Raw genomic sequence first — 23,150 nt, 5'->3', positions numbered from 1 at the left:
CATAAAAACAAAAAACAGAATAAATAGGCATAACTAACACTGACATAACTAAGGGTGACGACTGGATTATGTTAGGTAGGGTAAGTTATGGGTTGTGTGTTTTCATGGTAAGATGTTTTAATAAGAGTTTGTGATATATGATCATAATAATTTATTCACATATTTATGTGTATGTATGTATATACGGTATACAGCAGACAATATAAAAACAAATCAGATTATTAAACACTAATCGTTACTATAATTGTGTAGTAACGTTGGGAGAGGCCACACAGGAACAATGGAAGGGCACCCACCCCCACCAATGCACTCAGGAGTCCACACAGGCAACATCTGGGGTGGCCCTCTCCTTCCCTCCAAGAAAACGGGTTTTTAATTTGGATGGACCTTCATTCAGGGCAATGTTGTTTTTTTTCGTGTCCTGTTTTGTACTTCATACTCTGCAGCTGGGGCCTAGTCCGCCTGCAGTCAGAGGATACGTGGTAAATCCTCACACAAGGATTTAGGGGTGTCTCGGTTGGAACTAGAGCACGCTGGACTTGAAATGCTTCTGATTGGACTATACCAGCAGGTAGGTGTTACCAGGTAGGTTTTATGTGTTAAATAACACAACAACAAAAAAAACAGCCAATCACATTAAACCATTACTTTTTTACTTCCGCAGGTATCACATGGACTTCATGAAAAACATATTAAGTCGTTCTTAGGCTACATTGAGTCCGAGAGGAAATTTAATTTCTGTCCAGACTCCTGTCTCCTTCGCTGGCCTCCCGTCCCTGTAGCATACATCTGTGGGCCAGTGATGGAAAGATGAATGAAAATGGCGAATCTGAAAGCACTGAACTAGTGAGGTGGGTAGACTGCCCACCCCCATGTTGAAGAGATGCTGTTTGAGACTTAACAGAGTTTCCCCTGTCGCTACCACATACAGCAAACCAAAGGACTGGCATATCTCTCCATAACTGGAGCAACTACTCCCCCATGTGGATTGAATAGGAATTTACTTGGTCTCAAACTTTTAGATGTGTGAGATGACCCTATATCCACTGAACCTGTCATGATTGGCCATTATTTTTTCAAGACTATTTTTCAATTGATTATATAAAAGCAAATATGGTGTGGAGTTGGGCTGTAACTAGAGGGATTAATCAGGGATAAAGGGATGATTACTTAACAAATGAGTCTTTGAAGTTATTGTTGAATAAGTTTTGATAGGAACTTGTATCCCGTATAATGTGGCAATGACCTTTCCAACAGTATTACCCACATCCTTGTACAATGGCAACCCAGTAACATTAAATCTGAAGATGGATTGAAGACAGAGAAAAGAGATTCTGTTTGTAAAAAATTGTATTTGTATTACCAGCAATTACACAAAGTGGGTAATTACCCACACCCCAAAGTTTTTCTTTTATTTCCAAACATTATTTTCTTTATTTTCATATTATTTGAGTTTTTTTTTTTCATTTTTGAAATTGAGACGATTACAGGGCTTTAAGCACGGAAAATGTCTGTGCCTGAAATGTGTTTGGGGGTCAGCTGGAGGCTGCAAACCAGATGACGGCTGTGGAGCATATCGCGACCCCTTTCAGAAAAACAAGAACACCAAATCTGATTGTTTCTACAAACTTGAAAGGTCCAAATGGAAGGAAAATGCATTATCTACTCACCATTCCTCAGTCAGAAACCATAGTCTGATAATTTGTCCAAGTCCAAGCACAACTTTCAAAGCCATGAACAACAGCCTATCCACTACGCCTGTCTTTCTAACTTTTCAACGCTTTCGCAATTGCCAAATTAATCCAAAAGATTTGTGACGATATGAAAACAAAAACAAGAGCCTATTCATCGCAGTGTTTTTGCAAACTAGCACAGTCACATGCATTACTGAGCTGACACTTCACTCAGCTAAAGTGTAAACAGAAGCTTTTATTAATGAAGTAGGTCTACTGGATAAATACAAAGTATAAGGTTCCTTATGACTGTGTGTATATAGCCATATATTTACTACACGACAAGAATATTTGCCACGGACATATAATTATCTATTGTTGAATCCAAAAAACAGCCCTCATATCTCAGTTTCCTCTGTGCTGAATAAAAACTGTTTCAATAGTTAATCATTTCATAAAAACTAGCACAAACTTTGCTTTGCATAAATCAATGCCAAGACTTACCACAGTTACAATGAAGGACAACTAAACTGTGATGGTGACTGCAGGGAAACTGCAGCGGTCCCACACATCTGTCACCATGTCACCCCAACTTCATTTACTCTGATCCGACTGTTGAAGAAAAAATATTTGATCTTTTTCGCATATCCTTGGGGTGCAGCTCGGCACCGCCGTAAACCCCCAATGTTTTAAGTGTAGGTGCACTGTGGGTAAGTCTTCCATAAAAAAATGGTGAAAAGAAGTGTTGAATAACAATGTATACTTTCACTGATAACTGATATTTGTTTTCCAGCCAGTCACAGTTCAGGACCTCCTCCTCCTCCTCCATCAGTTATATCAGGACGTCCTTCCTGTGTCCTGTAGTGAAGAGGTAAGCGCAGATCACAAAGATGAAGTTCTTCCTCCTCGTTTTGCTTTGGAGGAACTGCAACTGCAAAGTAGAAGGGAAAACAGAAGCGGAGGAAATGGCTAAAACGGGATACAGGATAGTCCACATCAAGGTGTAGGAGTCAGGGTTCAGCATGGGTGGCAGTGGAGGAAATTCCTCTGGATGTAGTTGTAGAGGAGCTGTGGCGCCCTCCTGCACCCGATGTTTCTGTTTTGTAATTCTGTTGCTAGCACTGAATCATTATTCTTTCTCAAAATCTAAAATGTCGTTCCACATCCACTGTGCTGTATTTTGTTTATTTTATTTAGTATATGTTGCATATCTAGTCTGACTTGGTGAGGAAGGTTTGATGAATGCTGTCAATTTGTTTACTTGACGCATCATACTTGTTGGAAATGTCTGTTGTTGAATCTCTGAGTGATGGACTGCTTGTATTATTTTGAAATACTTATTGTGTGTGTTGTCAGATAACCGAGAAGCATCTTGATTCTGCGCTGGAGTTCCAGATGAAAGTGGAAGCACAGAAAATGAAGTTTCTCCGCTCTAGCTGGTCTTGAAAGCGATTAGAGGAACAAGAGAGAAAAAGATTAGGGAAATTAAAAGTCCCAAAGAGTTCAACAATTGTCTGTGGTGTACACACCGGATTCTAATCAATCACCGACTTGTTAGCTTGTGTTAGGTCCAGGTCCTTTGGAATGAGCTGCCAGTAAATCACTGAGGCTTAAGTTAGCATGTGTTTAAAGTCTGTAAATCCTTCTTGTTAGTGTTAAAAACCTTTTAGGGAAGGACGTTTCGCCGCAGAAGGCTTCATCAGAAGATGCTTGAAGGCCCGGTGACTGTCCCTCTGTGGTCCAACCTGCTGTCTACAAAAGAAGACCTGAGCCAGTGGGAGGTTAGTGTGCTGTTGGGCTCTGAGAAAACGTTTGAGTGTCCTCTCTGTCTGAGGCTCTGGAAAAGGATGGAAATGGAATTATGAAGGTCTGTGTCCCGGGATGCTATTCTATGAATTCTTATAATTGGGATGATAGCTACACATGGGTGTCTGTGAGTTTATAGGAAACTTGGGTAAGTAGTTTTTTGCTGTTATTGTTGATACCTTCAAAATAACTGTTGTCAAATTCAAAAGCATTACATTTTGGACAGATTTCCATACATTTTAGAATTTCTGCATCTGGTCTGTTCCTATCCAGGTGTTTCTGAAAGATGCTTTCCGCTGTTTCCAGCCCCACTTCCGTGCTAATGTCCGTATAGAAGCTGTCAGTAGTAAACAGAAGAGCAACACCATGGGTCTTTGGTGTGTCTGCTGGAGAAGGGTCCTAGAAAGGAATCTACGTAGAGGGAGATGTAGGTGGCACTGTTGCAGTTGGAGATTATAGTTCTCTTGGGGGAACTGTGTAGGGAACGGTGTTTGTGAATTTTGGGGGGGAGGTGAAATTCTAAGATAGTGTTTCCTTTGTATGATTTACTATAGATTAATAGTATTTGGGTTTGGGTAATTGCCTGTTGGCCTCCATAGCATATTGCTGTTTGTCCGTAATTACAATTTTAAACCTTATCTGCCGGTTTAATAATGATATTGGAAAGGTTGTTCTAGAACTCAAATTTAAACGGACTTGCACTTATATAATGCTTCTCCCATTCACTCACACATTCATACACTGATGGAACAGCCATCAGGGACAATGTGGGGTTCAGCATCTTGCCCGAGGACACTTCGACACAGACTGGAGGAGCCGGGGCTCGAACAACGACCTTCTAATTACGACGAATTGTGGACGACCCACTCCACCTCCTGAGCCACCGCTCACAGATAGAAACACTATCATAGTCAGAAAAAAATCCCACCAAGTGATTGAATATTGTTTTAAATGTACTTTGGGATGGTGACTGTTCAAAATGTTTATGACGATTTTAAAATCGTCAACGAATAAGACCAGAGGCCATAGATGTCATCTTAATACCTCAGGTACAATATATGGAAGGTTGACGTTTCCCAGTCGGCTAAATAAGTGTGCATATGATGGGGAATATTTTTGACCCATAGCACAGCCAGAAATCTGTAAATAGCATTTCCCATCAAATTCAAAGTCGTTTTTTAAGGGTTAGTCTCAAGAGCTCGAGGATGATGTGATCGGGGCGAGAAGCAACCTGGGAAAAATTTGTGCTACTGCCTGTAATCCCAGTTCTGTGTTGATGTTTCTGTATAAAGATTCAACATCAGTTAAAAGAACAGCTTGTTCCCAAGTGCTCTTGGGATAAAAAGCGGGATAGTTAAAAATAAGTGATATAACTATGTCAAAATTGAAAAATCGCTTTAAAAGTCTTTAGTTCAACATGAGCTGAAGACAAACTGAGACACGACACCAGCTGTGCTTCATCAGGTGGAACTGTTTTAAATCTCTTTGAGGTGGGCAGATCCACTGAAACAAACTTTACTACGGACACACATTCACGTTTCATTCAACTTTATCATTAGTAAGACACTCCTTACATCAGCAATACACTTCATATTTAAACAAGACAGGCTTTATATGGACTCACTGTGTACAAATTGTGCAACATTGGATAAGACACAGTCCTACAGTAGTGATATTAAAGAAAAGTGACAGAAAAAATGTCATGGGATGCAGGCTTTATTTGTTAGTCTCAGACTAATGTGCAGACATGCACACATACAGCTCTCTCTCTCTCTCTCTCACACACACACACACACACACACACACACACACACACACACACACACACACACACACACACACACACACACACACTCCTCCAGTCTGCATGATCTCCATCTAATTATTATCATTACTATTAGTAGCAGTAATAAGTATAATATACTTTATTTGTTTCTTTTCAATACAAGTAACAAAGTGCTTCACATGAGTCAAATATTAAACATCCATATAAATCAATGTGAAACATCCCACAATAAAACTGAACTGACTCTGAGAGTCTGGTCCTGTCTCCTTTAGTTGTCAACCTTGAAATGGCCAGCAGTGAACTACCAGCGGAGCTCAGACTGAGTCCTGGATCACAGGGGGATAAAAGCTCAGACCTGGACTTAAAAGGAATTAAAATCATTTTAAAATCAATCCTTAAACGAGCGGGCGGCCAGTGGAGAGATGAGATAGTAGTGATGTGAACACATTTTCTGAGTTAGGAGCCGAGCTGCAGCATCTGAACTACCTGTAGGTGGTGGATTGATTTGTGACTGAGACAGGTATACAGGGAGGACAGCAGTCGAGGTGGGAGGAAATAAAAACATGGGTGAGTTTCTCCAGATCTGTGGCTGAAATAAAAGACTTCACCTCATCTTTATTTCTCAAGTGACGAAAACATGACTGAACAACTTTCTTCCCATGGGGTTCAAAACACAAATCCTGGTCAAAAAGGTAGAGTAGTGTACCCCCAGTAGTGGGAGTAGAAAGAGTACATTGTCTCAGGGGAGCTTTAATGTTCCACAACTACGAGAAGAAGCACTGAATGTGTCCGTTTTTCACTCAAGGAAACAGAAAATTAAAAATCTTAAGGTATTGACAGATTTGTTCCTAAATTGTTGCTGTTAGTTTTCGAAGCCAAAAAAACATAAGAAACCCACGTACTCCCATTCATTTATCCCACATAAATACACACACGCACACGCAGGAAGTCATTTGAAGGTATCACTGGGCTGTGCTTCTCCTCTCATTTGATGGCCTGCCAGATGATGATGATGAGGATGATGAGCACAAGCGACAGCACCATGGCCAGCATGCACATCCTCTTACGGGATTTCCTCTGCACACAACAGACAACATGTCAGAGTAAACACACACAGTGGAACCATCCTGCATCAGTGTTTTACGTTACAGTGGTATTAGCTTAACACTGGATGAGGACAGGACATCATATTCAACTTTTACTATTAATCCTCCATTGTGTCACCATATGAAACAATAAAGTTGATGGTATTCTATATTGTCTTTTACTGTCTAAAAAAAAAAAAATCTAATGATGTCTTTACGTTTATTTTTCTCCAGCCCCTCCATCATACCTTGTAATAGGCTGCCTTCTGCAGCTGGACCGCTCCTCTGTCCACATGAACCTCAGCACTCTCCACATTGGCCTCAATGCTGTCTGTTGATTAGAACACGTGAAGCTTCAATGAGAGCACGTGCACACACCTAACTGACACGCATGAACCACCAACTCAGTGCTAACCCGAGTTTCCTCTGACTTACCGATCATGTCTCCTTGGTCATGGATCATCACAGCCAAGTCCTTAAAGATCTGGTTCACATCCGTAATGTCAGCCTGGGGAGGAAGAACAGGAGCAACTGGTGAACAGGTGAACTACATGTGATGGTATCAGCGCTCCTGCTTCTGTAGGTCATCCTGCAGGTTTATACCTCCAGCTGTTTGATGTTCGTCTCTCTCTCCTTGATGATCTCCAGGTCCTCCTCTGTGATGGTGGGCTCCTCAGTTTGGCTCTGACACCAATCATCCTCCCTGCACAATCATACACACAATCATTTCAATGCTTGAGTTCGCTTTTAGTTTTTGATACTAACATCAATATTTAAGAGTTTATAGGTCAAATTGCAATATCCTGGTTAATATGAATGTTTTTACATAAATACATTGAATAATAATTTCATAAATATCTCCTCTACTTGGTTATCAAAAAACTGTGACCAGGACATATACAGTACTAACATGTTATCGTCATGGTTATCCCTGATGGACTGTTTATGTTTGGACTTTTGCTTGACTTCCTGTTTTATTTTGGAATACTTCCCTTGGGTGTTATTTTACTTCCTGTCTTTGTCCTGTTTCCCTGATTTGTGATTGTCTGCCCCGCCCTGATGTGTTTCACCTGTGCTCAATCCCCCTTGCCTCCGTTGTGTGTATTTAGTCTCTGTGCTCCCTGCTGTCTGTCAGTTCGTCTGTTATACCTGAGCTTGGATTCGTGATGTTTCCCTGTGTCTCTTACTCCTGTGTTTTTGTTCCACCAACCCCCTTTTTGTGTTGGCTGCATTTTCCCTCAAGCCTGACAGTTATAGTTGCCAGTGCCAGTGCTCTCTGATCGACAAACTATGTAGTGGATACACCGTATTAAACAACCATATTTTGATAGTCTGATTTAAAGTGCATGGTGCAAGTGCATTTACTACGTTGTCATATCAGCTTTTGCTATTTCAAAAAACGGTCGCTGCGCCAGGTGCATGGTTCAGAAGGGTTGTACTTAGTGTCATGATTATTCATGGATGTGACATGGAGGAGGAGCTGGAAAGCGTTGCTGGAGAGAGGGATGTCACTTGCGTTGTTCTTTGCGCCACTTTGCGCCGGGTGTAAGATAGGGCCATGAATCACCTCATACCTACCTTTGGCATTTCTGTACTGACATTTCTTATTACTTATTGGCCAGTATATAGCCTATATTTATTTAAGAGGCTAAAAGCTCTGATGGAAATGTTGCAGTATGCCCAGAGCAGAAGGGAACATATTGTGTCCTTGCTGTGGCTTTTTTCCCCACCCAACTGCACAAAGAACAAAATGTGGACTGAATGGACTGAAGGTAAAATATTTTAAAAAATATACTGAAGAAACATACTTTTCAAACGTGACCAGCTGTTCATCCACATTTTCTCCGTCTCCCTGTAGACAGTTACAAATAAGTTTAATCAACATCAGCTCACTTGTCCATCATACGTGGATATTTCTTCGAGGTTTGTGTTTAAGAGTTACGTTACAGACTGTAAAGGCTGAACAGTTCTTTCCCTGGTGCTCACCATGACTCTGGATCCAGCTCGAGCTCTGGCCACTGACTCCTTCTCTTTCTCAGCTGCCCTCCGCTGCACCACCTGGAAGTTGTTGAGGGCTGCAGAGAAATCGTTCATCAAACGTTCCCTCTGCAGTTTTTGCTGCTTCTGGAAGAAAGAAGACAGGATAGAAAAAAGACCATATCAATGTTTTTTGTTTTTTTTGTTTGTTCTCATGTCACAGAACCCAACTGGACAAATATTAATCCTTTAATTTCCTGAACTTGGCAACAGTGCTGCACAGTAGAGAGTAGAAGCAGGAGTGTTTATCAGCAGGGGGAGATGACCTTAGGTTTCCTGAGCTTCTCTGGACGCGGCAGAGTCACAAGGCACAAATACACAAAGACAACCAAAAACCCTTTTCTAACTTTTCTTAATATTTCAAAAAAATATTTGTTGGGCATTTTTGCAGTTATTTGATAGCAACAGTAAATGACATGAGAGGCAACAATGGCTTTCAGTGGACTTGGAAAAAATCTATTCTTAATTGACATGAAAGTATAATTCTCTGGGCAGGAAGCCAAAGAATGCAGCTTGGAGCTAGGGACCTCAGGCGAACAGCCCAAGGGCTGAGCAGTGGCGGATCAGACCTCAGGTGGAAAACCTGGAGGCAGGACAAAGGCAGAGCAGGAAACCTCAGGCAGGTCGACCAGGACCCCTGACGCAGGAACAGACAGAACACTGGTGAAGAAAACCAATTCAGGGTCTGATTTATTGTGTTTGACAGGAGATGCTCGGGGTTGCTGGGCAGCTGAAGCTAGGGGGCGCTGGGTGCGTGAGTCTCTGTGGAGCTTGGATAGCTTGGCGGATCAACATCTCCATGACCCACAATTCCTTCTTAGGGATTAGCCAGACCGAAGGCTAGCATGCTGACAGCTATCATGATGGAGGCTCGAAGGCCAAAGGCTAGCCGACTGGGAGGCAGGCTGGAGGCTAGCTGACTCAGGAGTAGGCTGCAGGCAAAGTAACCCAAGCCTTACCGCCTGATGAGCAGGCAGAAGTTAAGCAGACACTGGAACAAGCTGACAGTAAGCCAACCGGGAGATTGGCTGGTGGCTAGCAGACTGGGAATCAGAGGTGTTCAGAAAGTCCTTAATCTCATCTGGTAAAGAATCTTTTTGGACACCTTCCTGCACACCAACCTCAGAGCAGACTCTTTGTGAGTGCTCTTTTCCGCTCACCATACAAGCATATAAAGGCATACGACAATTAATTCAGTTCATCTTCACATGAACTGAATTGAAACACAAAGGACACACAGAACTGCAACTGAAAATAGGAAAGACGAGGCTATAAATACACTGAGGACTAATTAACTGATGAGCAAAAGGTGACAAAGAAAATTGGCAGGAAAAACACAAAGGCAGGAAGTCTTCTTCTTCTTTGAGGTTTATTGGCGGTTGGCAGACGACCAGCTGGTGCATTACGGCCACCAATTATGACGCGTGAATCAAAATGTCTAATATTTACAACATTAAAAAAAACGACTCATCTTCTCAGATTGGTGTCTCTGAGAGACAGAAATAGGATTCAATAACACTCATTTCTTGAGTTAATTTGTCAAATATCTATTAAATACAAGTTTACTTTGAATCAGATGCCTTCTTAGTGTAGCATAACATGCTCCACTGTTTCTTCTTGCACACAGTAGTGACATCTGCCTGTATTTTGAATAGTGTTTAGTCCAGTATCTTGATGTCATGGTCTCATCTCTCCTGCTCCTTCCTGCTCATGTCAGTTCTCCCACCTTTCCTTCAATATCTGCTTAATAATGCCCATGATTTCTGTCTTGTTTAAGCTAACTGCTAAATCAATGTGATTATTTCTTGCGGCTTCCTTTGCAACCTTAACTTCAGTTTGATGCCAATATGGGCAACGTGTGTAATATTGTTTAGGTGGTGCATTTTTAAAAGTCTCTAAAACACGTTTTTCCTCGTGGAGCCCGTGCACACCAACACATCGCTCTGCCACTCTGCTGGCCGCTCCCGCTCAGCTTTCCTAACTAGGAGCGCGCAGAACATAATGTACTGTGGGTAATATAATGACTGTTCATGAGCACCTCACACAACCCCACGTCAGAAAACCTGAACTATCCCTTTAAAATAAATTTCAATTGATAATTCAGTTCACTTCATTTTCCAAAATGAAAACAAACATGGTCTTAAAAAAAAATTATGAAAAAACACACTGTATCATATGTCAGCTACTATAGTTCACAGCATACAAACTATCTCTTTTTTAAATAGTTAATGGCAGGCCTGACAGCCTTCCCAGAACATGGAGGCTGTCGTATCAGTACATAATGCCTATGGTTTCAGAATGACACGTATGTTCATTTAAAAAATTGATACATCTGAATATATAGTTTGCTTGACATAGTGATAAATGTGTTTAATGACTGACCTGCTCTGACGGAGACAGTGGTGGGGGCAGTGAACCCAGCTCCTTCAGGTGTCTGTTGGTTTCTTTAGCCAGCTGGTTGGTGTTGTGCTGGAGCTGTTGGCTGCAGAGGAGCACAAACACCACTAGGACCACACTTTACCTGTCACAGACTGCATCAGATATTGGTAATATTACATGGTATACTGTACTTACAGCCTCTCCTGGAGCTCTGAGGTTTCCTGTCTTGCGCCCAGCTGGTGAAGGAGATTCTTGATCTGACCAGCTGCAGAGAAAAAGGAACCACTGCAGTAAACATGAAGTTCTTCTGGGCAATTCATTCATGAGTGGAAGTGTTTATTATTGATGTGGAGTTGAACATGTTATTTGCAGCTTCGTATGTGTACAGTGCATTCAGAAAGTTTTTTTCATTTTTTCACATATGCTGCATCCTTATGCTAGAAAATTTCGCTATGCAGCAGAATTTTTTTGTAGCCAGATCTGAGACTCGACACAATCCTGTCTCTGTCTCAGCTGTGAGACCTTATATAGACAGGTGTGCATCTTTCCACATCATGTCCAATCGTTTGAGTTTACCACAGGTGGACCTTAACCAAGGTGTAGAAACATCTCAGATAGGATCCAGAGAAATAGAGGAACCTGAGCTAAATCAGCATGTCCGTCTCGTCCTCCATGTCCCCTTGTACACATGTGCATGCGTGTGTTGAACTCACAGTTTTGGCTGATCATCTGGATGTTGGAACTGCACGCCTGGACCAGGCTGCTGACGTCCCGAGGCTGGGACCAGCTGGTGTTTGTTCTCATATAGGACATCCTGGCTGTAGCCCACCGGCCTGTCAGACTGCTGTGGAACACACACTAACCACGACCTAAACACAGTTACAACCAGGAGAAAATAGCACATTTAGTTACATCATCAATAAATCGCTTTTCCAATTTCAGCAAATTACAGCTTTTTTAATTTTGTGTTTGTCCCACTTATTTATTTTTTTTTTTTGCTTTGATGGGGTGCTATAGATCTGTGGGGTGTTTCTGTTTTATTGTTTGTTTTTTCCATCATTCTTTCTGCTTTTCAGTTATTTCTTCTCCATCCCCAGACGGCGTGCTTCCCCAACCTGTGCTGGGGAGTGATTGGCCGACTTGCCACTCCCCTGACTTAAAGGTTCATTTAATCATTCATGTTCATATAAATAAAAGTAAATAAAGAAAGAAAATACATTTAAAAAATGCAAAAAGATAAAGGGGGCAGAGATAAATAATAGCACCTAAGTAGTTGGGTAACTAATAGGAACTATGCAGATTGGTCAGTATATTTGCTTGTTTTTGTTCCTTTACTTTTCTTCTTCCCTTGACTTGAAGTTTGACTCAATAGTCCAGCTCACTGTGCTCTGCAAAAAGCCTCTTGGACCATTTCCCCCAGTAGATCATCACTGGACCAATCGTATCGAAAGTTATATAAAGCTTGTTACAACATTTGTCGTTACAACAGTCAATTGTAACTACTTAGAATGGAAAGCTTTCTCATCAATATCAGTACATCATGTTTCACAGAGCTGATAAGTTGATTATTTGATCAGTCAGCAGTTGAAAATGTATCAACAACTATTTTGATAATCCATTAATAGTATTAATTAAAAAATCCCAAATATGTGCTTCTTCTTGTTTATCTGTTTTGCCTTGTCTTACATTATCGTAAAATGTATATCTTAAAACAAAAACAATAATATAAAAACAATGAAATGTAAATTGAGCTTAAGAACAATTCCTGAGTTACATTCCAGCACTTATTATATCAATACATTTCAGATCTTCTTTTCATCGACAAAAGCTGTAGAAAAACTTTCATCCATTTGAGACAATTTTATTCTTTTTTTTCATAAACCTTTCCCAGTTTCTAGAGAGCCTATAGGCCCTAAATTTACCTCAGACACTTAATAAACGAAGAGTTGTTTCATTTCAAATAAAATATGATGGAGTACAGACCCAAAACAACAGTATGTGTCACAGCTCTTCTGTGTATTGGTTCCTCTGAACCAGTGTGTTAGGAGAAAGACGTTAAAATGCCAACAGTGATCTTCCAGTGGAAGAGTCTCATACCAAATAGAGAAAAATAGAGACCATGCAGGGAAAGTCAACCATGTAGTCACGTGGATTAATCTTCTAACAGACAGTTCGGGAGGGGAAATAAACCGACACAGTGTGCATGCTATTAACACAAGATTAAAACAGTCTTTCATTGCCTATTTATATCACAAAAAGCTACTGCCACGCACATAAATGATACAACTGATATGGATTAAACCTTTTATCCACAACCTTTATTCAGCGTTAATAACAAGTCATGTGTCTCGTACATTAATTTCAGCCTAGATATTCGCAGTAGTCTCTAACAGACTATCAACTCTCTATTGGTTTATACACGTTTTAACAACGTTCACAGGAGGTCTCTTACTTTGCAGTGAAAGCGACGTCGACAGCGTCTGTTGCTCGAAATGCCTCAGATAAATATTTCTGTATCAGAATTAGCAAACCCAACCCGTGCGTGACGTCACGCGTTCGGATCACTAATCCGACGGCAGCTTTGACGCCGCGTTCACTGTCAATAAGAAAAGTGGGTAAAAACGAGTGTTGTGAGATAATAGCTTACTAATAACCATAATGTTAGAATTTACCCTACAATGAGACAAAATTATACAATACTATTTTACCGGTTCTGAATGCAGCATGCACTCAGTAGTCCTGTGACGCCTCGGAGTTCATTTTGATGGACTTGAGTCTATTTTTCCGTCGTTCTTACCTTGTCCTGAACCTAACCTTATCCCTTTCCCTCAATGTTTACCATGACGCATTTATGACCAGACAATAGTTTCAACTCCATGACATAATTTGGAGATCCTAGAGCCTACCACTGTGCTATGGAGATATCAAAAATTCAAGAATCAAAAAATGTCCATGAAAACATGAAACGTTGGCTCAGTGTAACAGGCCTGTTTCTCTTCAGGGAATAATCCCGTGACTGTCCCATGACTTTCCCACTGACTCTAATAAACAAGTGTAAATGCAGCAGTGTGAATGTGAGGCCCTGCATCTGTCAACAGACAAAAGTCAATGTAAACCAATGGAAAGAGTATGAAAAATATAGTTAAAAAAGAAATGGAGCATCCATTACCTGCAGGGACGAGGAACAGAGATTTTGAGGTCATGACTCCAAGTCAGTTGGGCTACAGTTGAAGTTTCAGGACAACGCAGGGGTAACATCCCTATGTGTGCAGCTACAGGAGAGAGTGGGGTCATACACATGAGCCAATAATCCTGCTATTCTCTTAGTGTTTCTTGATGGGCTTGGAGAGCTGTTGATTGTAGGAGAAACTATTTCAGATAGCAAAATAAATGATGCTAGATTTCTTCTGGACAAGTATACACCCGGTTCCACAGCCCATACTGTATACATATATATATATATATATATATATATATACACACATTGATTATTATGAGCTTAGATTCTTGTTTTTCTACTGAACATTTTAGGCAATTCTTGTCTGTTTACATTCTTTTTATACTTATAGCACTAACAACTTACACTAAGGAGGAATGGAAGGCTGCAGGAAGAATACTGGCCCAGGGATTTCTGAACCAGACGTGCTTTCAAATGCACCTCACCCAAGCATTTACCATAGCTCTTTGCTATGTGAGTCAGTGGGAGAGAGCTCATAACACTGCTTTGCAGCAGAGACCTTGACAATGATGGGCAGGATGAGTTATGAGATCAACAACTTAACCTTAAAGCAGCATTCATTCAAATAGCACACAATATATGGTCTCGATAACATGTCAATAGACAACCTTAACCACATCAGCAAAAATATAGATTGTAACTGTATAAGAGATAGGGTTCATTGATTTTCATTATTTTATGTTTCCTATGGTTTCATGGTAAATTCTTGATCATCTAGGTTCATACAGTCGATAAAAAGGATTAAAAATGCAACAAATATGATGTTAAAAAAGGGTAACATTGATAAAAGGTTTGTCTAAAATATACCAGTTTGAAATCCTTTTTGGTTGGAAAAGGAAATGCCCTTCATGTAAGTCTTTGTTTGGAGAGTAACAAGTCACATGACCAGTTTAGTGAAGGGCATGACCATGGCATTGTGGGTCAGAGCACTGGGTCAGAATTCCTTTCTCTATTCTATTTACTGGCGCTTATAAACCGGTTTATGGATGTATTAGTGCACCTGCTGGACCGGAATACTACATTTAATACATCGATTCAATTCAAATTAATTCAGTTCAATCACTCTGTACATCTATTGGATCGGTACAATTCAAATGAACTGGAAACAGCCCACATCAGCTCATTTCAATTAATTAGATCATTGATATCAATTTAAAATTTGTATTCAACTCAAGTAACTACATATATTACATTCATTGCACATATCACATCAACTACATCCCTAACACAAAATACAAAATGACATAAACACGATACCAAATAAGTCAAATCATGACAAATCAAAGAGATTTTTCAGCAGTTTGTCTCTTGAATGCTGAGCTGACGTCACAGATAATCATCATCACCATGACACATATTCTTCTGGGGGATTTCAGGGTTCCTCCGATTCCTCTCTGGAGTGGTAACCTGAATCTGTGTCTCAGGGTAATGGGATTTCTGGAGACAGGTAAAGGGTTTCATCATCAGAGTCCTCCCCGCTGGTCTGGATCTGGATCTGGTCCGTGGTGCGGCCCTCAGCGTGGCCGCCGTGCATCCTGACCAGGAAGAAAACAATGTGGTCGTTAGTGGAGCGAAACAGACTATTCAGCGATTTTTCTGGAGGTTTCAATATTTAGACCAGAAACACCTATATCAAAAAACAAAATAAAAGTGGAATTACCTCCACCTCTCAGACTACTTTCAGGTTCCATCCCGAGTCATATAAAATATGAACCATTTGTGTGAAATTTTGTCATATTTGCTGTGTGAAGTCTTGAGAAATGTCTAAAAGGTCACCACGACCTTGACCTTTGACCGCCAAAATATAAACAGTTCATCCTTGAGTCCTAACAAATGTTTGTGCCAAATTCAAAGAAGTTCCATCAAGGTGTTTCTGAGATATCGTGTCCACGAGAATGGGACGGACGGACGGACAACCTGAAAACAATATGGCTCCTGCTCTGGCTGTTGCCGGTGTGGAGGCATTAAAAAACAGAAGCTAAGGTTTGCAGGTCAGTAAAGTCATATATGTGTGTGAAAGTTCTCGGGAATGTTGTTTAAGATCTCTGTGAGGATCATTTGGAGACATATCATTTCCAAATTGTGAGCCATTGGTTTCCAACACGTAAAATATTAATCACCACCTGTTCTACATTATTTCAATTGGGTCATATTACTAATTACGTCACAGTTTGTTCATATCTTGTGTTGTGACTGGCTGACAAGCATTTTACATATTTTTCTACCTGTAACCAGCCAATCAGTAATCACCACCTGGGCTACACAAATTAAACAGCAGTATTATTTCTACTGGGCAAATATACAATGCAATGACTGTAAAATCTGTTGGCTGAGAGTCTTTGTGAGTGATTAATGAAAGTCACATGAAAAAGTGTACATGTGTCACTGACACAGTGCAGCGCCAGTCAGACTCCACCAGCTGTCACAAGAAGCCTGTGTACAACAGCCACAGTTTAGAGAGAGCTGAAGCTATTCAGCTTCTGTTCCACTCGCCTCGGCCAGACAATGCTCTGTATTTTACTTTAACTTAACATAACACTGGAGTTTTCTTAAGTAAGTGAGAAGATACATTAAGATAATAAATAAAGGCTTTGAAGGCATGAAATATATTCACTATGATTGTTAGACCTTAAAGAGAGACTATTTCTTTTTGAAAGCTATACAAATCTTTTCTCTTACAAATGAAAAGGTCATATCAGTATGATGTCAGGTTTGCTGCTACAGTCTCACTTGGTCTGGTATGACCAGTAGCTTTTGGTATCTAATTTTTAGAAAGCATTAGGTAGATACTGCTGTGTGTTACTCTATGGCTCTTTCCTATTTTCAGCATTTACCATTATCCTGTAATTGTGACTTGTGACCACATTGACTGGTACTCAGCTAGAAGCTACACAGGATAACACACATATTTTAACTTTTATGAGCTTAAACTTGCCAAACCAGCATTGTGTTCCTGTTGAATGCTGCATGTTTAACACATACAAGCTAATGCAACAATTAACAGAGCTAGAAAAAGACCCGCGGCTTACTTGTGATCACACTCGTCGCAGTGAGAGGAACAGTGACCACCTTGCGGCATCCGCACGAGCGTTTCACCTGGGAAACTGATGTAGATGATGTCAACCTCTGACATAGGGACTTACACTTTGAGAATCAAGCCAATGCCAAGACCTGTGAGACAAAAACAAAGATATTCTTTAGAAATTCAGCGAGAAAGGTTTAAACAGCTGTGAACTGGGATGTAATGGATAAATCATATGGTTGAAATTCATAGAGCAGATCAAAATCTTCAGCAGAGTCACACTGGCCTATAAAACCTACTGTTATATTCAGGCTAAAACCTGGCTGGCTTATTGTTTACTGATATAATGTAGACCACTTCTGTATTGAATTGTGTATCCTTATATGCTTACAATATATTTAGACTACTGGTCATTTTTACAACTGTTAAAATGTGCATTGCTGTCAGCCACAGTGTTATAATTGAGGATACCACTGGATGGCAACAAAGAAATATATTTTACAAATAAAATAAATATACGTTACATACAGGCCATCGTATAGTCAGAGAAAATAGGAACGGGAAGAGGCAAAAATATTTCACTTTTCACCACTAAAATTAGACACCAAACTATTTACAAACGAATCGTACATACTGAGATCAAAAGAAAGAAAATAATAAAAAAGTAAATAAAAAAAGACTTTCACTGCTGCATTTATGCAATGACATTGATCATATCTCAGGTTTGTATCTATTTATCATCATATTTGTAAACATTTTTTTTTATTTACCAAGTGAAATTCACGTTTTTATTTCATTACCACAACTCATCCACAGGTTTACCCCTTTGACAGTTGATACTGGTCCTTACCCTTGCATTTTTAAATGTACTTATTCCCTTCAGTTCATACAGGCTCTTTCTGATTTCACACAGCCTCTGGATACAGTTTGGAAGTAAATGATTTTGTGCTTTATACATTCTCTGTGCAGTTTTAAAATCAACCACATCATGAAATTTTAAAGCATATGAATGAATAAATAGTGGGTTGGTTAGTAGTAGTTAGTTGGTTCATAATAATCTGATTGATTGATGATTCTCATAGCTTTCTTCTGCAGCATGTAAATTGTGTTTGTTTTATAAGTTTTCCCAAGATCTCCACAATCCATTTCTACATGTAAATTGCAGTGGTAGCATAAATGCATAATCATTTTCGGTTTGTCTGACAATTTTCTTTAACAGATGCTCCAGCCTCCAGCACATCTGGATCTCAGCTGACCTCACACCCTATAGACAAAGAATTGGGTTCAGATCAGTGGATTAATTGAGCTCATTTGGTTCAACAGAATGAATCAGGCCTTAATGTAATCCTCTTTGCATTATCTGTTGAGTGACACGGCCGTGCTACAGAACGTAAACAATTATCTCAAAACAGAGAGGATTTAAGCAAAGCTGCTCATGCATGATGTGTCTCTTTTCAGTGTCCGTTTATTGCACCGTAAGCATTTACATTTTGTCCAGCTTCAGAGGCAACATCCAGCTGAGAAGCAGAGGGAAGGGCCTTAAAGGCCTGGAAGAGTTAAACAGCCTTATTGGTCTAATTGGTCAGCTAATGACCCAATAACAGCTATGAACTGTCCTTCAGGCTCGTACAGTTATCAGAGATGTGTTGGTATTCAACGTGTGTGTTCACTGCACACATTGGGAAGCAAAGCAGCAATAAGAGATAGGTGGTGCCAAGAAGGCTAGAATTAATGTTCCAAAATAACAGATATATTCCGAGCATCCAAAGACCCGGCAGGTGAAATACCATCGGGCACTGTAGCTATGTGCTAGCACAGGGGAAATTAAATTTGGCTAGTATAGCTAACTACTATTTTTTGGGGTAGCCCTATGCTTGTATTAGCTGGCTATTTCACTTTGTGTGTTATTAAAGGCTAGCCAATACAAATAATTAAAACAATAATTAAAACATTTTCAACATGTGTATGTGTTATTCCTGTTCTTCTTCTGCAGCCTCAGAACTGAGTCGGCCCAGTGATGCTGATGAGGCAGGGCTTGGAGGAGGTAGCAGGGAAAACACAGCTACAGTTGTGTACACTGGCACTGCACAATGTTATGTGCATGGGATAGGATGCAGTTTCTAGGGGCAAGTTGTAATATTGCAGAACTATATTGCAAAAATGCAGGACAAATTTATTAATGCATTTCCCAAGGCTGCTGGAACTCATAATTTCCTCCACCCCATGCTCCACCCCTGCCTCAAGACAAAGTTGTGCACTAAGTCTTGTTTAGTAAACACCATCCTCAATGATAGAAAGCATCTTTTATTTGCTATCTATTAATACTCATTTGCAAAAATGAACACAGGTAGACTTTAAGATTTGAATGGGTGAAAGGAACCTGAATGAATGGTTCTGTTCTTTTCTTGCTGATAGTGAGGAAGCTGAGCTTAATAGCACATAGTATGGGAAAATGAATTATATAATGAGCTGTAGTCAACACACCAAAACAAAATGTTCTTTATCCTCATAGAATTAGATATTTCCTAAACCAATGCTCCATATTTGCCATCTATGACAATACAAACTGCATTTTCCAAAAGTTTAAGGTGCAGTATGGTACACGTCCTTGAAACCATGAAACCATAAAACTCGCATTTTAACCACATCTGACCGTCTGCACAATCGGTGAACATACAGTATGTACAGCGGCCTGTGTGGCAGCTAAAACCGGAAACAAACTTTGTATCTATCTATACAGGATATGTGATCTCAGAACTGAAACCAGGAAAGCTTTTGACACCTTCACTTTAGTTCACACATTTATGGTTTGACTCTGCGCTAGCAGAAGGAACACATCTAGCCACAAACTGCATCCTGTGTTTCGATGGTAAATTACACACTGATTCTGCAGCCTTTGGGTGTCAATGAACCACTTCATAAGTAACTCTTATAGACATTTCAGTTAAATTGTCTCATAATTAGTATTAATTTGTGAGTTATGGCTAATGCCTGTTTTGTGAGGTCACAGTGTGACAGAAGTCATGAAATTCCCTCTGGGTGTTCTGATATATTGCATTCACAAGAACGTGAGATCACCGTGACCGTGAACTTTCACCTTTGACCAACAAAATCAAATCAGTTCATCCTTATGCCTCTGCCTCGGGCTCTGGCTGCTGCCGGCACACAGTCATAAAAAAGGTCTTTTGACAACTTTTATGCAGCTCAGCTACAGCCGCCAGAATCTTCTTGAGACTGGCAGATTGGGTATGATGGACTATCCAATGTGAAATTAAGAACTGCTGCATCTTTATTTTCATTAAAATATGGCTACACAGCAACATTCAGGAAAGGGCCATCAAACTGGACAGGCTGTCTGGTGGGACTGTGGCAGTGGACTTTGTGTTAATATTCACAAGGAATGGTGCATGAATGCTGTGGTTGTGTTCAAAGACTGTTCTTCGCTGTGCTGGCCATACTATGACTAAGGGAGTTCACTGCTGTTGTTATTGTATCAGTTTACCGGTGAGTGCTGTACAGTGCCATCAGTGATCAATGAACATCAATTACACTTAACTGGAAATCACATGTATACTCACTCCTGTTCTATTAAACCTTTTTTGTTTTAACTTAACCGATTAGGCATAACCGGTTAAGTCTGCACTTTTTGCTTGGAAAATTACCCATAATCTATGGTGATATGGATGTGACGATGTAAATAGATAATATGTAGCTCACCATATGCATTTTTGAAGACATTTGTGTTTTTTATTTTGTTGTATATATTTATTGATTTAGTAAAGCTTCACATTGCACACAGGCTACAGAATAGAAAAGGCTGAAAAATATGGATTTGTAATAATGTGTAGATCTGTGTTGTGAGAATCCTCCGTTGAGGGTTTAATGTTGATATAATATTGTGTTTGGCAGCTCTTGTAAAGGTTTAGTTTTATTGTGCATTCTGACCATTTCTGTTATGGCTACGATATAATGCAGAAGAGCTGTACATATCATACTTAAGTTGCCAATATCAATAGCGTTAAAAACTGTTCAGACAAATACTTTAAAATGAGTCACTGGATCAGAAATTTCACTTCATCTCCATGGAAACACAATATCTTGAAAGCCCAATATCAATCCAGCCACTACACCCTCCCACTCCATGACGGAGTGTAACTCTGTGTGGACTCACACTCCTGGCTGTGGAGAGTCTCTCTATTAAGGGTGAGGGAATAAATACACTGACAAACTTGAAATAAAAATTCACTTCCATATCTTTTTGGCCACAATTCTTTTTTCCTTGCCATTCTTGATCTGATTACATCCTTGATTTTTTTCCATAGCTCCAGAAATTGTTAAACACAGACAATCAAGTCAAAGAAAAAAAAACCTACACAGTTTTCTCAGTTATACAACAGTGTGTTTATTCCAAAACACAATGTAACCTCTAATGTTGTCATGTGTGCACGTAAATAGTCTGTTTGAAGTAAGGCAACTTATTACTTATCTTTTGGAAATAACTCATAATTGTGGGTGTGTGGCATTTCATCCATCCTGGACTCAAAGTGGTGATGTACTTCTCTAGGAGTTTGGTTTGTGAGCCTGCATCAATGCAGACTCGGTGCTGAAGGGCTTTATGACCCATTCCTACTTCATGGTAATTGGTTTGGAGTGACACTTACTGTGGTGGACCCTCCACGCGAACGTGCAAACGGAGTGACAGTGGCTAAAGGGAGGGTACAAAGGCCTGATGGGAATTGGGCGTAAGTCCTGTCTCATAAAGCACTTCAGCCCTGCAGCCAAGTCACGCAGCCCTGTCTGCAGCGCGGACATTTGAGGTGCGTTCTACCTTGTGTGGCGCTGTGCAGCACTAACTTAATGTGATGCATGCTGGTTAGAAATTTTGTCCAACTTTCGCCGGTGCTGCAGAATGTCAGCATGTCACATGACATTAAAACCTTGCGGGACCAAGGCGGCTGCAGTTTTCTGGCAGGCACTGCAGTTGCTTGCCTCTGGCTGTACTGACTAGGAACCATTTCTGTGACGACAGAACTTTGTCCTTATTGGCTTAAGGTTTCACTGACACACATGACGTCTTCTGCATTTTTTTCCAATAAATTCTCTTTCCTCCTTCTGGCAGCTCTTTTTTTTTTTTTTTTTACATAAGGTCACCAACAAAAAGAATTTAGTTCAGGAGTTTGACATCGTAAAACAAGTAATGCCCTTATACGTAATTTTTTGGCCTGCTTTGGGCCGCAACAGCAGGGCCAGCCCTATAATCTCAAATGTCTGACTGATAATATTTCCAACACTGCTGAGCAAATTGATCCGTAGTCTACCGAGCTGCTCTGGTTTCCTGGCTGCTCAGGAACTGAAGGGGAGCGGAGGAGCGCTTCCAATACACTGAGCCTCGCCTCCACTACAGCAAATACACCACTTTCATTACACGTATCATTATTACTAAAGAAGGCAGAGGAATAACTAAACAGACACACACCAAGCAGAGAGAGCAGGAGAGAGAGGTCATCTGTAATGAGGCTTCATACTAACGACTGTGACCAACTCTACATATCAAACAGAGGGAGTTAGACATAAAGACCTGCCTCTAATAAAAGTCTGTGATGTTCTGTTGAAGTAAATAGAGACTAAACTATTGTGGATCCCAGATGGAGGCTGTGCTCTGTGTGAGAGACTAAATAAGAAAGAGAGTCTGTTTTGAGGCTTAGTCCTTCCTCGGTAGCTGGGTTTCAATCCAGCCTGTGGCCCTTTGCTTGTCATCTTCTCTCTTACTCCTCAATTTTCTAGTCTTTCTCAGACTGTGACTGAAATAAAGGCAAAAATAACTTAAAAAAAGAAAGTCTCCTCTAACTAATCATTTTACAGTAAATACAGCTGAAACCACAGCTCAGTCTTTGTCTTCTTTGTGTTTGTCGATTTTCACAGTTATGAAATTAGGATTTGACCATAGGCAGTCGAGACATGTACTATAAGTTTTGACCTAGTCTTGTTTTGACAGTATTCTCAGGTCTATGGTTGTCAATAAAACAGAAATAATAAAATATGTTATCTCTCTAAAATTGTTGCTATAGCAGGTGTTCGCTGTATTCACACCTTAAGGCATTGCTCTCAATGCTCAATGTTTTCA

The 23,150-nt window shown here is 40.2% G+C and overlaps 1 protein-coding gene across 1 annotated transcript; it reads right to left on the bottom strand.

Annotated features, from left to right (window-relative positions):
- Nucleotides 1–5,010: 5,010 nt before the first annotated feature.
- Nucleotides 5,011–13,342, bottom strand: LOC130171634 (syntaxin-12-like). The gene is made up of 10 exons (XM_056379698.1): nt 13,219–13,342; nt 11,480–11,635; nt 10,962–11,031; nt 10,770–10,869; nt 8,337–8,474; nt 8,159–8,202; nt 6,954–7,053; nt 6,786–6,858; nt 6,599–6,681; nt 5,011–6,342 (listed from the first exon to the last, which is right to left on the bottom strand). The coding sequence occupies exons 2-10, from the start codon at nt 11,577–11,579 to the stop codon at nt 6,250–6,252; spliced, it is 801 nt and encodes a 266-aa protein (XP_056235673.1). The 5' UTR covers nt 11,580–11,635; nt 13,219–13,342; the 3' UTR covers nt 5,011–6,249.
- Between the last annotated feature and the right edge of the window lie 9,808 nt (nt 13,343–23,150).

This window comes from Seriola aureovittata, chromosome 7 (assembly GCF_021018895.1).
Source record: "Seriola aureovittata isolate HTS-2021-v1 ecotype China chromosome 7, ASM2101889v1, whole genome shotgun sequence".
NCBI classification, from domain to species: domain Eukaryota; kingdom Metazoa; phylum Chordata; class Actinopteri; order Carangiformes; family Carangidae; genus Seriola; species Seriola aureovittata.
The sequence above is the reverse complement of the archived record's forward strand: the minus strand, read 5'-3'. Positions and strand labels throughout refer to the sequence as shown.